At 37.0% G+C, this 13013-nt stretch overlaps 2 protein-coding genes and 1 long non-coding RNA gene across 4 annotated transcripts in view; 2 read left to right on the top strand and 1 right to left on the bottom strand.

Annotated features, from left to right (window-relative positions):
- The first annotated feature begins 849 nt into the window (after positions 1-849).
- LOC120481450 (transmembrane protein 176A) lies at positions 850-3666 on the top strand. The gene is made up of 7 exons (XM_039675112.2): positions 850-1009; positions 1874-2089; positions 2190-2303; positions 2454-2510; positions 2620-2823; positions 3108-3227; positions 3322-3666. The coding sequence occupies exons 2-7, from the start codon at positions 1916-1918 to the stop codon at positions 3385-3387; spliced, it is 735 nt and encodes a 244-aa protein (XP_039531046.2). The 5' UTR covers positions 850-1009; positions 1874-1915; the 3' UTR covers positions 3388-3666.
- A 1128-nt stretch (positions 3667-4794) lies between these two features.
- On the top strand, positions 4795-8819 carry LOC148977059 (uncharacterized). Its single transcript, XR_016145803.1, has 4 exons — positions 4795-5035; positions 5383-5474; positions 6000-6058; positions 6473-8819. It is a non-coding gene; the product is annotated as an uncharacterized LOC148977059 (long non-coding RNA).
- Positions 8387-13013, bottom strand: part of rpz4 (rapunzel 4) — a 10210-nt gene continuing 5583 nt past the window's right edge. For both annotated transcript variants that reach the window (XM_039675100.2, XM_039675099.2), the window contains exons 2-3: positions 11675-11735; positions 8387-11174 (exon numbers count right to left, since the gene is read on the bottom strand). In XM_039675100.2, coding sequence (XP_039531034.2) covers positions 9973-11148 — 1176 coding nt within the window. In that variant the 5' untranslated portion in view covers positions 11149-11174; positions 11675-11735 and the 3' untranslated portion in view covers positions 8387-9972. The remainder of the gene's footprint in view (positions 11175-11674; positions 11736-13013) is intronic.

Genomic DNA, 13013 nt, shown 5'->3' with positions numbered 1-13013 from the left:
TTTTTTTAAATAGGCTAACTGACTTGCATCATCTGCTTTTTTTAGACTCTAGTCTAGACTTTGAATAAACTAGAAAACCTTCTAATGTTTCAATTGTTGTCAAGGACATGGAAATGAAGAACCTTCTATCTTTAAATTAGATTAATATAGGGACCAATAAAAAAGTTAGAGACTAAAAACAACAAACAAAAAAACAAAATCTCTCTGAAGAGGTTTGCATGATTTCACCACCAGGTGGCTTGTATCACATATAAGTCAGTTGCTGTAATAGAAAGTGTGTGAACGCAGAACAGAGCCTGATAAATGCTTGATTAATAACGACAGGACATAGACTGCCACAGAACCTTGAGCTAAAATATCTCTAAACGTCCTTTTCAAATCATTTAGAGGTCATAAGCTCTATAATTTATTACTATGTATATTATTATTTATTTTTTTCTTCAGCATTTAGGCATAGCGTTTGTTATTACATTGGTGTCGCCATCCTCAGTTCTGTATAAGCAAGAACACTTTCAGGAAAACAGCTCCAGCCTCCCGCCCATATCGGGAAAACTAGGCTGGAGGGGAATGATAGGAAGTTGTTCCTTTCGAACAGTTCATTTGAAAGAATGATTCAGTGATTCAGTGATTAATTTATGGCATCGCAACCAGATCGCAACCTACGTAAGCACTATGACGTCCCACCATAGAGCGTCCCACACACAACCTAAATATAATTTGTATTCACATTAAACAATGCTACAATTAATGTACATCCATTGAATGAACATCTTTTTGTTCTTGTGTTAAAATAAAATGCAATAAACTACTTTCTTTATTTGGAAGGCTGTCGACTGTTCAGTCTGATTCGTGAATGAATCTTTGGCTTAAAAATATCCGACTCAAACGAACGATTCACCGACAGCGCTGTGTTTGGTCCAGCCCAGCCAGTACTGTGGAGTTTATTTGTTAAATTTTCGACATTTCCCTAAAATCTATAGTACCTGCACTTTGGACTTTTAGTCACAGGGTAAGCCTGAATTATTTCTTAAGAGCTCTCTGAAATAATATAGGAAAATAATTAATTATGCGTCACGCTGGAAGTAACGTTACTTTAGTGTTCGTCTACGCAGTTCCAATTCTGGTATAACAGGTACACACAACAGACAGCTGTGCCAATAATAATCCAAGGTATTTTAGAATTTGTCTGGGAAGGAGAATCAAAGTGGGAAAAATGTTCTTAACTATGAATTTTATTAGGGATTAGGGCAAGTTGACACATGAATTCAAAGGTCCACTTACACCAACTTACTTAAAATCTTCTCGTCTCTTGCAGGTTCTCTTTGTTTTGTACCTGAAAACAGTATTAGTTGAAAATTAAGTTGTAGAAATTGTGCTCATCCCTTCCATTTTTGGGATTTTGTTTATCATAATTGTTAACACGGATCAACTGGGGATCATGTTATTATGTGGGGACGCGCGCGTGCACGCAAATTGTTTAACGTTACCTGGATTTCCAGCAGATGTTAAACGGTGACAGATTCCTGCATTTCTTTCCTCTGTTGAACACAAAGGGAGACATTTTGAGCCATAGTTCCAAATGAACTTGAACTGTCCCTTTATTAAGTAAAACAGACGTGTTAAAAAGTGTCTCAACAATAAAGAGCACTATGACACATTATCCTAAAAAGCCCTGTTGTGACAACATCCCCGCTATGTCATTATTTGTTCACTGAACTGTATCTTTTTGTCCTTGGCAAAAACATTGTCAAGACCTAACATGCCTTTTGGGGGAGCACAATCTTTGTTTGTTTCTCCTCTAAGGCTCGGTTTGAATTGATATATTGATATATGATGTACTTGTTTGATTATTTGCTTATCTGTCTTTACACAGGAAGTTTGGCCTTTATCACCTGTGATCACCTCCGTCTGCATCATGTCTCTGACAGTGTCTCAGGGAGAGGGTTTGACGGTCATCACCGTCTCCTCAAACCCAAAGAGCAAATGGCCCGTACTGTGTCAGATCCTGAAACTTCTGTGCTGCAGTCCAGTGTGTTCTGTATCTCAGAATATGAAAGGAAAGCTGACGAACATCCACACAGCTCTCGGGGTGAATTGAACATCTTTTAGATATTTTTCATTTGAAGACTTTTGCATGTAAAGTTGTTTTGTTCTTTTTAATCTTTTCTTGTTTATTTTTTATTCCCTAGACTACACAGATAATAGTAGGAGTCATCAATATTGTGTTGGGGATTTTGCTTCAAAGCGTTCGGGTATGGAACACCATTTCTGAAAGTGGGGCTGGTTTTTGGATCGGTGGTGTGGTAAGAATTATTTTACTCATTCTTATGTTTCTAAAATCTTTTCATGTGTAGTTTAATTGTGTTGTATGTCCTTAATTCTTTTTAGGATAACATGAATATATCCGCTGGGTCACTGCAGTGGACTGTACTTTGTATTTGTGTGCTTTTTAGGTCCTTGTAGCTGGAATCGTGACTATTCTCGGAGCTAAGTTTCCCAGTCCTTGTCTGGTAAGTGTCTATCAAAGCCATATCATGTACATTTCATCCATGTTTTTGGACTGTTCTGGTGTAGAAAGATTATTTTGAGCATCACCAGTTTATTGTTTGTGTTTTATAGCTGGTTATTGCAATGCTTTTTAACATCGTCAGTGGTGCACTGGCTATCACAGCTGTTGTGCTGTATTCAGTGGACTTGGCTGAGGGAAATAATCCATACTGCGCGACCGATGATTATTATACGAATTACGGTACCTATGTAACGTCTTCCCCTGAAAAGACGAGGAGACTGGAGATCTGCATGCAGTACAAATATCTAGTTCAGGTAATAAATAAATTTGTTTTATGTTTTAAATGCTGTAAGATCAAAATTCTAATCTTGAGGATGCTTGGTAATTTGACAAGCTACTAAATTAGTTAATTCAATGATTTTTTTTTTTGTACAATAATTATCTAGAGGTCATATATTTAAAAATATATAACTGGGATTATATTTACAATTTAGGGTGAGGGTTGTTGAATGAATAAATTATATTTCAAATGGGATTAAAGCTTGTGTTGCTGCTCTATTTCTTTCTTAAAGTGACACTGATCTTTACCCACCTTTAGATGATCGTCGGAGGACTGGATATCATGATGTTGGTGTTGTCGGTCCTTCTACTCTGTGTGAACATTAGTGTCTGTGTTTTGACTGGGAAAGCTTTGTGCAAGAAGGATGAAGATGCAAAGGTACTGTATCATCAACACTATCAGTCAAATCCACTGTGATCATGACGGATTCTGAGAGTTGCATGTGTGTGTGTGTGTGTGTGTGCTTTTGCAGTCGGTGGAGGATCCAGAACTTCACAAGCCGCTCCTGGAAGACGCCATTGTCGCTTCTGCATGTTAGAGAGAGAGAACATACAAAGCCACAAATATATACAGCAAATGCACCGCCTGTCAATATAGTACTCAGATTACTTAAAGCAGATTATACATTGATGCATGATTATTCTTACAAGGTGTTCTTCTTAAACGTTTTGCTACTTCTAGAAAATAATGCATGCTTTTTGAAATAAATGACTTGAGAACTTTGGCATCATCCGTTTTTATATATACTGTTTTGTTCCTTTTGTATTAAGTTTCAAATAATTAAAATGTAAAATATAAAATAAAAAGTTTAAATCAATGCTCTCTTTTTTTCCTGATGATCTTGAAATCAAGACCCTTTTTGTTATGCATTCAAAGATGCAAAACATTCATAATAGCAATGTTTTGACCTGAGTTATCGGTATATCTTTAGCCCTATTCGCACTGGATTAATAATATCTGTGGACCTTGTGGGCTTCTAAGGGATTGAAACTTGCCGGCCCAGAAAAGTTATTAAAGACATTGTTAAAATAGTCCAAGTGACTACGGTGGCTCAATCTGGCACGTACAACACGTAAGTGCTGCACTGTTACACTATGTGAACTAACCCGAGGCCCACAGAAGTCGTTATTTTTATTGTTTTTTGCGCACAAAAAGTATTCTCGTCGCTTGATAAACTGGTTGAGCCACTGTAGTCACTTGGACTATTTTAACAATGTCTTTAATTACTTTTCTGGGCAGGCAAGTTTTAATGCCTGAGAGGAGTGATCCAGCTCTCAGTGTAGGAGCCATTTTAATGCAATTATAGATTTGTCCACTGGGGGCACTCTGACATTTGGTATATGGTATTTGCTACAGGTGTATGGTAGTGGGGAAGCACACAGTTTTTTGACCACGTTAAGCCATGTACTATGTGTAATACAATGCTGACCAATCTTACAATGTCTAAGATTGTTATGTGTTGGATTGAGTTTAATGGTGCTTAACCATGCTTCACTGATAAAGAATGATATTCAAGGATATATGGAATATGGACAAGGTGTGTACACTTTATCTGCAAGGTATGGATTTACCATTAATATGTTTGAAGAATGACAAAGAATGCAACACCACAAGAAGCCAATTGGAAGCAACATTTATCAATTAGAGCACAAAAAATAAAGACATTGGTTGCGTCTTATATCTGAGTTCATGGAGTTTATACAAGTAGTTAATTACTGTCTTACGGGCTTTGAACAACATGAGGGTGAGTAATTACTGACAGAATTTTAATTTTTGGGTAAACTATCTGTAAGATCACAGACAACCTCTGCATTTTTTACAAATGACAGAGGTCACGAGCTAATCCAGTGCTAATAGGGCTTTTGGCTATTCGCTGATCCCACCAGCAGGGGGCGTTAATATGCTCAAGTGTGTCAAGGCTAATGTTATTAATGAGTGGGATTGGGAAGAACTTTCACCATGAACACTTCTCCCATAAAATGATTGAGTACGAAATATTGAGTACTTGAATACTGAGTTGTAATATTTTTTTTTGAGAACAATGTGAAATGAAAGAAGAGGGGTAGAAATCAGTTACCAGGCTTCCTCTGGATACATTTGTTTATGTCACGTGGATGTCAGATGTCTGTCTTGACCAGGAACAAACAAAGGAATAAAGGCAAAGGTTTTTAGGTCTCCTTCCACAGGTATGTTTGCGGATTACAGTGGTGTTGAATCACTGGCTGACACTTCTGTTCCTTGCAAAAGATTCACTCATTTAAAACAGCTGAAACCGTCATCAAGAGTCAGAGCTTCAGAATATAGTGATTTCATATGCAAACAAATGCTGTGTGACATGGTTTCCATAATCCATTAATTTACAACAGTCTGGTACTTCTACAGTTTAGTAATTATGTGATGATTTACACTGTCTGTGTGCTTTGTGATCTTGTTATTTGTAGTCCAGATGGATTTTAAGATGTTGAACGCTTGAATCAAGAAACTATTTGTTTTTCTTCGCTTATTGCTTATTGTATGGCCATTTTCCTTTCAGTTAATCAGAACCAGCTTCTGTCATTGGTGCCAAACATCAGTAGCCCTACTTGGAAAGACAGCAATGACAAACACATCTGGAGTGTGTGTATGGTGAGTTTCAAAGGTACAGTAGGCCTATATAAATTTGAATTTACCAAGTTTACATATTGAATTTTTTTTTTAAATGGGTGTTTTTGTGCTCAGCGCCTTTTTATTTGTCTCTATATGTTTGATGCATGACGCATGACAACATGAGAATGTGTAAATATTAATAATGCCATCATTTTCATTTTGGGTGAACTGTGGTTTTAAAAATGTGTGTGTTGCATGGATTAGTTATTTACCGTGGGTCGACAGACTTTTTGAACTTGATTTTCCAGTGTTAATGAATTCAAAGAAATGCCAAATCTGATTGCTTATTTTCAGCTGTATCACTGAACATATATTAACAAGAGCCATTGGCTCCACTGTAGTTTTTTCTCTATGTAGACATTTATCCTTTCTATATTCCGTATATTAGACCAGGAAGAATCTCAGCATCTTGAAGGTTTTCCACATCTGCATCCAATCCTGTTGGGTGAAGTTGTGTGCTATTGGAGCCACTCACCTAATAAACATTTACTGGATCTTTTTCAGGGTGAAATTGGTCCAAAATGAAATTATTTCAATGGAGACTGCATTAAGGAAGAACTAAGGTAACATTGAGACGATAAATGACTGCACAATGTATTTTTGCATCTCACGCGAAACCGTCCTGACGCACGTGATGTTTTTCTGCGTTCCTGAGGTCACCTGATGGGGCCGGACTCAATGTGAGGCACTGTGGCCAAATCATAATCATTGAAAAGTCATTTTGTTCTGATTAAAAGAACCTCTTAAGCTATTTACTAGGAGACTAAGTTCATGCTCCTCCCGAGGTTGAGCAGACTGCTGTCAGACACTTTCTTTGTGGTTGGTTGGGCACATTTCTAAAGGGAATAACCTTTCTAGGTCATTTTTCCTTAAAAAATGACTCCTAATTACCTGACTTGCTTGATTTGAAATAATAATAATAACAAAAACCTAAACATAACTTTTTATATTGTTGCCTGCTGCCGTTCTGTTTCTAGAGGTCATATTGAGGCCCTGTGTCCATGCCAATGGAGCCAAACACTATGACTGTTAACCTGAAAACAAGCAAGTCACCTTTACTAAGCCTGCATAATGATGCAAGATTGCACAGAAATAAACCAGTGAGCCAAAAGTCCCTCTGATATAATCCCACATACCCTTCAGCTGAGTAGAAGTGAAAGGAAGTTGAAGAAAAAAAATGAAATGTGAAAAACTGAGATTATTTTTCACCATTCATTTTAAATAAACTGAGATGTACGGAATTTATTGAATTTGAAAGTGTCTTGTGGTACAAGCTGTCCAGTGTGGTGTTGCTGGGTTGTGTCTTAAATAAGGCTGTTAGCTAAGTTGCTACAGCTGCTACAGTATTATTTACTTTCTCCAGATGTGTATGGCGACGGGGAGATGTCGTGAAATGCCACTTTTGTCTTCCTCCGTGATCAATGAAGCAGCTGTGCAATAGGGAGAGGTCTTTTCAGCGAGGAGACGTCAACAATTTAGTGTGCATAATAGTACTTTAGCTAGATTATCATAATTATTGCCTTGATTGGAAGTTTTCAAGTTGAAGGTGTGAACATTTGTTCAATGTTTATATCCTTTGCCATGATTTGCTTCACAATCATTCATTTATAATATATTTTAGAATATTTTCACATCTATAAGCAGAGTTGTAGTCATGACCAAACCTCTGAGATCAAGACCAGATCCTAGACGATGACCAGACCGAGATGGCCTCAAGTGGGCGGTTGGTTTTGGTTTAGGTCTTAAAGGATCTGGTCTTGTAATAGACGTGTAAAAACTCAGTATATACATCAAATGTCATGTAGCAGTGTTTTCATGTGAATTCGTAGTTTGTTTAGTTATAATTTTGTCTTTGCTTTTAAATATAAAGCATTGGCATTTTGTTTTCTATTCTAGGTTTGTTTTTGACCACTGTCAAAGGGTGGGACAAATCCTGAGATAATAATAGATACGTTTGTGGCTCCTCTGCATAATTACAGGGTTTGATGGGTGTTTCTACATCAGTGAAACATGACATTGAAAAGAGGATGTACAACATCACAGATGTCCAGCAACACTATTAGTTGTCTGAAAAAAGATTCCCACAAAATGAAAAACTGTATTAACCATAATACAGTTTTTCCCGAAGTTCAATAACTGCTGCAACACCAGCTGAACTGAACTGGCATTTTATGAAGGAAATATCAGTGCTAAAATATAATGGAAATATAATGCTGACATCTTGCATTTCAGCCTTAGCTTTGTGTAGATGAAATGCCACATCGTTGCATCATCATTGTAAAACTATAAATAATTCAATATATGCAAGGAAGACAGTACCAATAACTTTTCAGTATGCATGCATATGCAGGTCATGATCACTCTAGTTCAATTTCAACTGGTGAACATTGCAGTCTATGGGAGGCTTTCAAACTTTTATCAAATATTTCCTTAAATATGTGAACAAAACAATAATATAGCACATTAAAGACTTAAATAATATACAACACACTTCCTGGTGTCTGGTTCAGAACAAACCCTGAGCGTAATGTTTGAGTAACATCAGCTTTCCAAAGACTGTAGAAGTGCAGAACAGATTATGTATGGAAATGTTTTCACTATCTGAGAGCTCAAGTGATCAGATTTCATCAGAAACAGAGTTACAGAATCTTTGATGTGTCCAAATCTAATAATGTGGCGGTCGGGGGGGTTCTTTATCTCTGCTATGAATGTTTGAACAGTGAAGATGTTAAACACAAAGACAAATCATTCATTGTTTAGACTGACTGTTTGTTTATTAAACAATATCAGAAGAAAATTTTTAGTGTCACATGATCCTTCTGAAATCATTCTAATAAGCTGATTTGGTGCTCAAGAAACATTTCTGATTATTATAAATGTTTTTTTTTAAAAAATCATTTTCTTTGAAATTTTAAAATAACAGCATTTGAAATAGAAACATATATTTTAACATTATAAAAGTCTTTACAATCACTTTTGATCAATTTAATACATTCTTGCTAAGTAAAGTATTCATTTCTTTAAAAAAAAAATGGTACTGATTCCATTTCAGTTTTGAGCATTTCAGTTTAAGAACAACAGAGTACTCTGTCATTTGTGTCAGGTTTACTTTTCAACTTATGGCCGAGACAGAACGAGACCTTACCCATAAGAACGTTTGTTTTTACATGTCGTTTAGAGGCCAGTAAATCTGAAATAGAATGCTTCACTGATGCTGCCTTCACGTGCTATTAGAAATGTCCTACTTCATCCAAGCTTGCTTTCATATGCTTTGTTGTCGTAAAGAAAAGGAATCATTGAGGACACCATGTTTATTCTTGCCTATTTTTTGTGAAAAGCTTATTAAAGCCAAAATGACATTTAGCATCCCATTCTTTGACAATCATATAAACATTCACCATAATATAGTCAGTTTTCGGACAATTTCACTATTTTCACTGTGTATAAAACATACAATACGCTTCAAATGACTATTCATAGCTGTATGTAATGCACTTTAACATCAAGACATGGCGGTGTCAATAAACAATAGTAGTGACAGCAGCAATCGTTCAGCAATATTTAAAGTTTATGGCACGCCAAACTTGAAAACTTGGGTATCAAAAATATCCCAGATTCCCAGTGGTAAATATGACTTGAGATGGTGTTCATGTGCAGTTTATACCTAAGAAACTAGTATTTACAATAATTCCGATAGCACTTGAAGGCAGCATAAAGCACAATAATAGATTGCATCAGATTTTTTTTAATGCACATAAAAAAGCATTCAAAATCAGCAGAACACTGCGTTCAGACTTAGCAATCATACATCCTTTCCAATAAAACAAAAAAACTGATTACTTCAGACAAACAACAAACGTGTTCCTCAAGTTCTTCCTGTGACCCTTAAAAAAAAATCTGCTTTGCTTATGTTGGCTCACCTTTTTATTTTTATTTTATTTCATTTATTTGCCTATTTATTCAATATTTTTCATTCTTGTTGTGTGCTCCTCGCTTTATAATGTGTACATTATGTTAAAAACTTACAATAAAGTATTTTAATAAAACAAAACAAAATAAATATTAAGGTTAACCTTATAAGCTCAATGTTAAGAAGTGTTTTTGTCAGATGTGAAAGCTATAAACTAGGAGATCTTTGTCAAATCTAGTAATAAGTTCTTCATAACTTTTTTTAAACACATTTGTGCAAACATTTTGCATAGTCAGGGAATGTGGACCATATACTTACCAGCCTAAACGATAGGCTACCATCACCCAGTATACACTCACAAATAAGCCCAAATTTGACGTTTAAAACAACTTTGATAGGTTAAAAGTGTCCATTTATAACTTCGATAAAGGCTAACACTAGGAAAAAGGATAATTTTGGTCATTTAAAGTCAACCTTAGAGAGTTTAAACACTCTTTATAGTGGTTTAAAGGTGTGAGCGTATCCTCCAACAGCTGTTTAGATGTTATTTCAATTTCCCTGCCTAGTTTAAGCAGAATGAAGAAAGACATAGAAGTTCTTGAACTCTTCAAAGAAGTGCAGCTCATCAGAGAAGCTGCTGGAGAAGCCCAAATCTTTGCATGAGGTCTTGACAGTGTGGACCACACAGACAGGGATTGTCTCAAAAAGCAGTTCGGCCATCGGCGTCATCGTGATCTTCTTCTGCTCCAAGACCAGGCTCTGTATCTGGGCTTTATCGACGGGTTCAGGCGAGGCGCTGTAGGAGACCACGACGTTTAGCTTGTCATCCGACGCCGGCACCTGAAAGCGACTCTTTCCCGTCAATCCCTGGAAGTCTTTCTTGTTGGTGAACAGGCCCGTGGGGGAGTTGAAGACGCGGACTGACCAGCACACCCAGTCGTACTTCTTTTTCAGGTGCTCTACCAGCATGTCGGCTAGTTGCTGGTTGCTTTTGTCGCTTTGGTCCCTCACTATGCGCTTGGCGTCCAGCTCGGCCTGCGACGGAAAGCTGTTGATGCAGTCTTCAATCACGACGTTCATTTTAGACTGGACCACATTCATCCTCTCGCTCCAATCTTGAAGCAACTTCTCCTCGTCGTCGTCGCCTTTCAACGCCGCGTGTCCCAGTAAGGCGATCAAACCGACGCAGAACAATTTCTTGAGCGTGGCGCAGAAGTCCTCCACCGACCTGCGGCTCTTCTGCTCGTAATTCAGAGTGATTTCCAGAACAGACTCTCCTGAGAAGTTATCTCCGGTTACGGCGTTATACAGAGTGTGCAAGTTTTTGTCGCCCCCCGTCCTGTTGAAGTGTTCCAGGAACGTTTTCTTTCTGACATCTCTGAATTTAGGTTTCGCATTCAGGACGTCCATGAATTTGCGGAATTGGTTGGTCAGGTTCTCCTCCACGGAGAAGTAGGTGGCGTCTATCCCGCTCTTCTTGATCTCCTGGTTTATCTGCTGGACCTCTTCGGAAACAACTTCCAGGCGCTCTCGCACCTTCTGGAACTGCTCCTTCATGTACTCGGCCTCTTTGCTTTCCACGTTATCCAGCGCCAGCTTCACAATCGGAGCTGCGATGGAGAACACGGGGAACAGATCTCCAGCAATGCTGGCCAACACTTCTGCGCCCTGCTCAAACACTTCCATCACGGTCTCGACGACATCTTTCTTCTGTGCAACAAGTTTCTGCAGCTGATCGGCCATCTTTTAGCTTTTATAGCAAGATGTCTCTGTGGAAAATAGGATCAGTGAGTACATAATTAGAAATGTACCATTTAAAGGGGTCATGAATTGAGAAATCAAATTTTGACATATAAGAGATCATTCAACTACTAAAGTTTCAGAACTCAAAACTTCCACATTAGTCGGAAAACAGCTTTTATTGAAGCCAAGCTGGTATAAGTATTGGTATATTTATACAGTAGCGCTGCAGTCAAACTGTGAATAGTTGTGATTGGCTTTTCTTTCCTTTGTCATTTATGTGATTTATTTGCCACAAGCAAGATTTTTCAACATTAGAAGTTTTAAAGACAATTCCGCACGTGTAATGGCGGGGATGTTGAAAACGATTTTAATATATTATATAAAATAGCTTCTCATTTGAAAGACTAAGCTTGGGTATTTGTGCACATGCTATCCAGGTTGCACGTTTTTATACATGGCATGCAAAACATTAGTAAATAAATAACGGTCTTTGTCTTTTGAGACTTGTAAACGGAAAGAAACTTACATGTTTCAGTCTTCGTTTCCTCTGAATCTTTAAACGGTCAGTGTAAATCAGGGTGGGCTTGCTAAAAAAAGATAAAGGAAATGAGAAATGTTTTATACAAACCATAAAAGCAGCAACACACACCAGGTGTATGTACACATGCTAAAAGAGGCTCTCTCGTTCAACCACACCTTCACTTACATAAAAGACATGGGCCAGATGCATTCATTCAATTCAAACATGCACTAAACGAACTGGCAAATAATGTAAGAACAATTAGTCACACAGTATGCATTATGCAACAATAGAGAGGACAACCATTTCAATTGGAAACAGTTCGAATGGATTTCCCCTTTTCCATAATAATGATGCAACGCTATTTTTAAGTAGCTTGTTCGGTCATATTATATAACTTCCTAAAAGTCCAACGTTGTGACATACTTGACTGACTTAATGTCTTGTGATCTAAAGCTTTGTGCTTTATATGAGTTGTTTCATAAAACAAAAGAAATGTTGATGTTTAATCTTCTTAGTGTCTTTAGCATTATGTGAAAATGTGGAAAAATGAAGTGTGTGCAAATTTGTGACTGGTTGTGTAACATTAAGAATGCTGACACACTATTCTCTTACATAAAGTTGCCAGAATACAATACAATGGTACATTAATTATTTGTGATTTGATTTGTGATAATGATTTGTATCACGACACGGTGATATATGGTAACATTTCTTGTTTTGTTTTTTGCATAAAACCTGAGTAAAAAAATTATTTGCATTTATTTTATATCACTAATCACTATCTAATAGGGATAAAGGGAAAATAGCAAAGTGCTTGCAAGATTATTTTGGTAATATCCAGCAAAACCACTGATGATTTTTCCATTAACATTTTGCCAACACAGGTGTGGGAATAATTAACAGGGTAGTTCGACTAGCTGAGCAAGAACCTTTTTCCAAAGCACCTCAGCAGTAACCATGGAAACAAGACAAGGAAAACACCAATTCAGCTTCTCTCCAGACACACACATTATGCTCTTTTTAACTGGGCAGTAGCTACAAAATTCCAGTGTTAAAAAATATCACTAATTCAAGCAATTATGTGACTTACAACCCAAAACAGAATTGTATGCATTTAAAATTGTAAAGATATGCTGGCACGCAATGGATCATAAAAAATGAATGACTAATTTAATACACTAGTGTAGGGCCATTAGCTTTTATCCTCACCTGAACTCTTAACACACATGTGAAAAGTCCTATGGGTTAAATCAAAATAGCACCATTCCAATTATCCGTTTTGTTGTTTTCATCGTTTTATATGTAAAGTTTTAGTCCAGTTGAAAATATGTTAAAAGAACAT

The sequence above is a fragment of the Pimephales promelas genome, chromosome 12 (assembly GCF_988280905.1).
Source record: "Pimephales promelas chromosome 12, fPimPro1.hap1.1, whole genome shotgun sequence".
Classification (NCBI taxonomy): Eukaryota; Metazoa; Chordata; class Actinopteri; order Cypriniformes; family Leuciscidae; genus Pimephales; species Pimephales promelas.
This window is presented reverse-complemented; position numbering and strand designations above follow the sequence as displayed.

Excerpts from the sequence above, each read along its gene's own strand:
- LOC120481450 (XM_039675112.2), top strand. The coding sequence starts at position 1,916 with ATGTCTCTGACAGTGTCTCAGGGAGAGGGTTTGACGGTCATCACCGTC. Across the intron at positions 2,090-2,189 it reads ACATCCACACAGCTCTCGGG|ACTACACAGATAATAGTAGG; the intron begins GTGAATTGAACA and ends TTTATTCCCTAG. Across the intron at positions 3,228-3,321 it reads AGAAGGATGAAGATGCAAAG|TCGGTGGAGGATCCAGAACT; the intron begins GTACTGTATCAT and ends GTGCTTTTGCAG.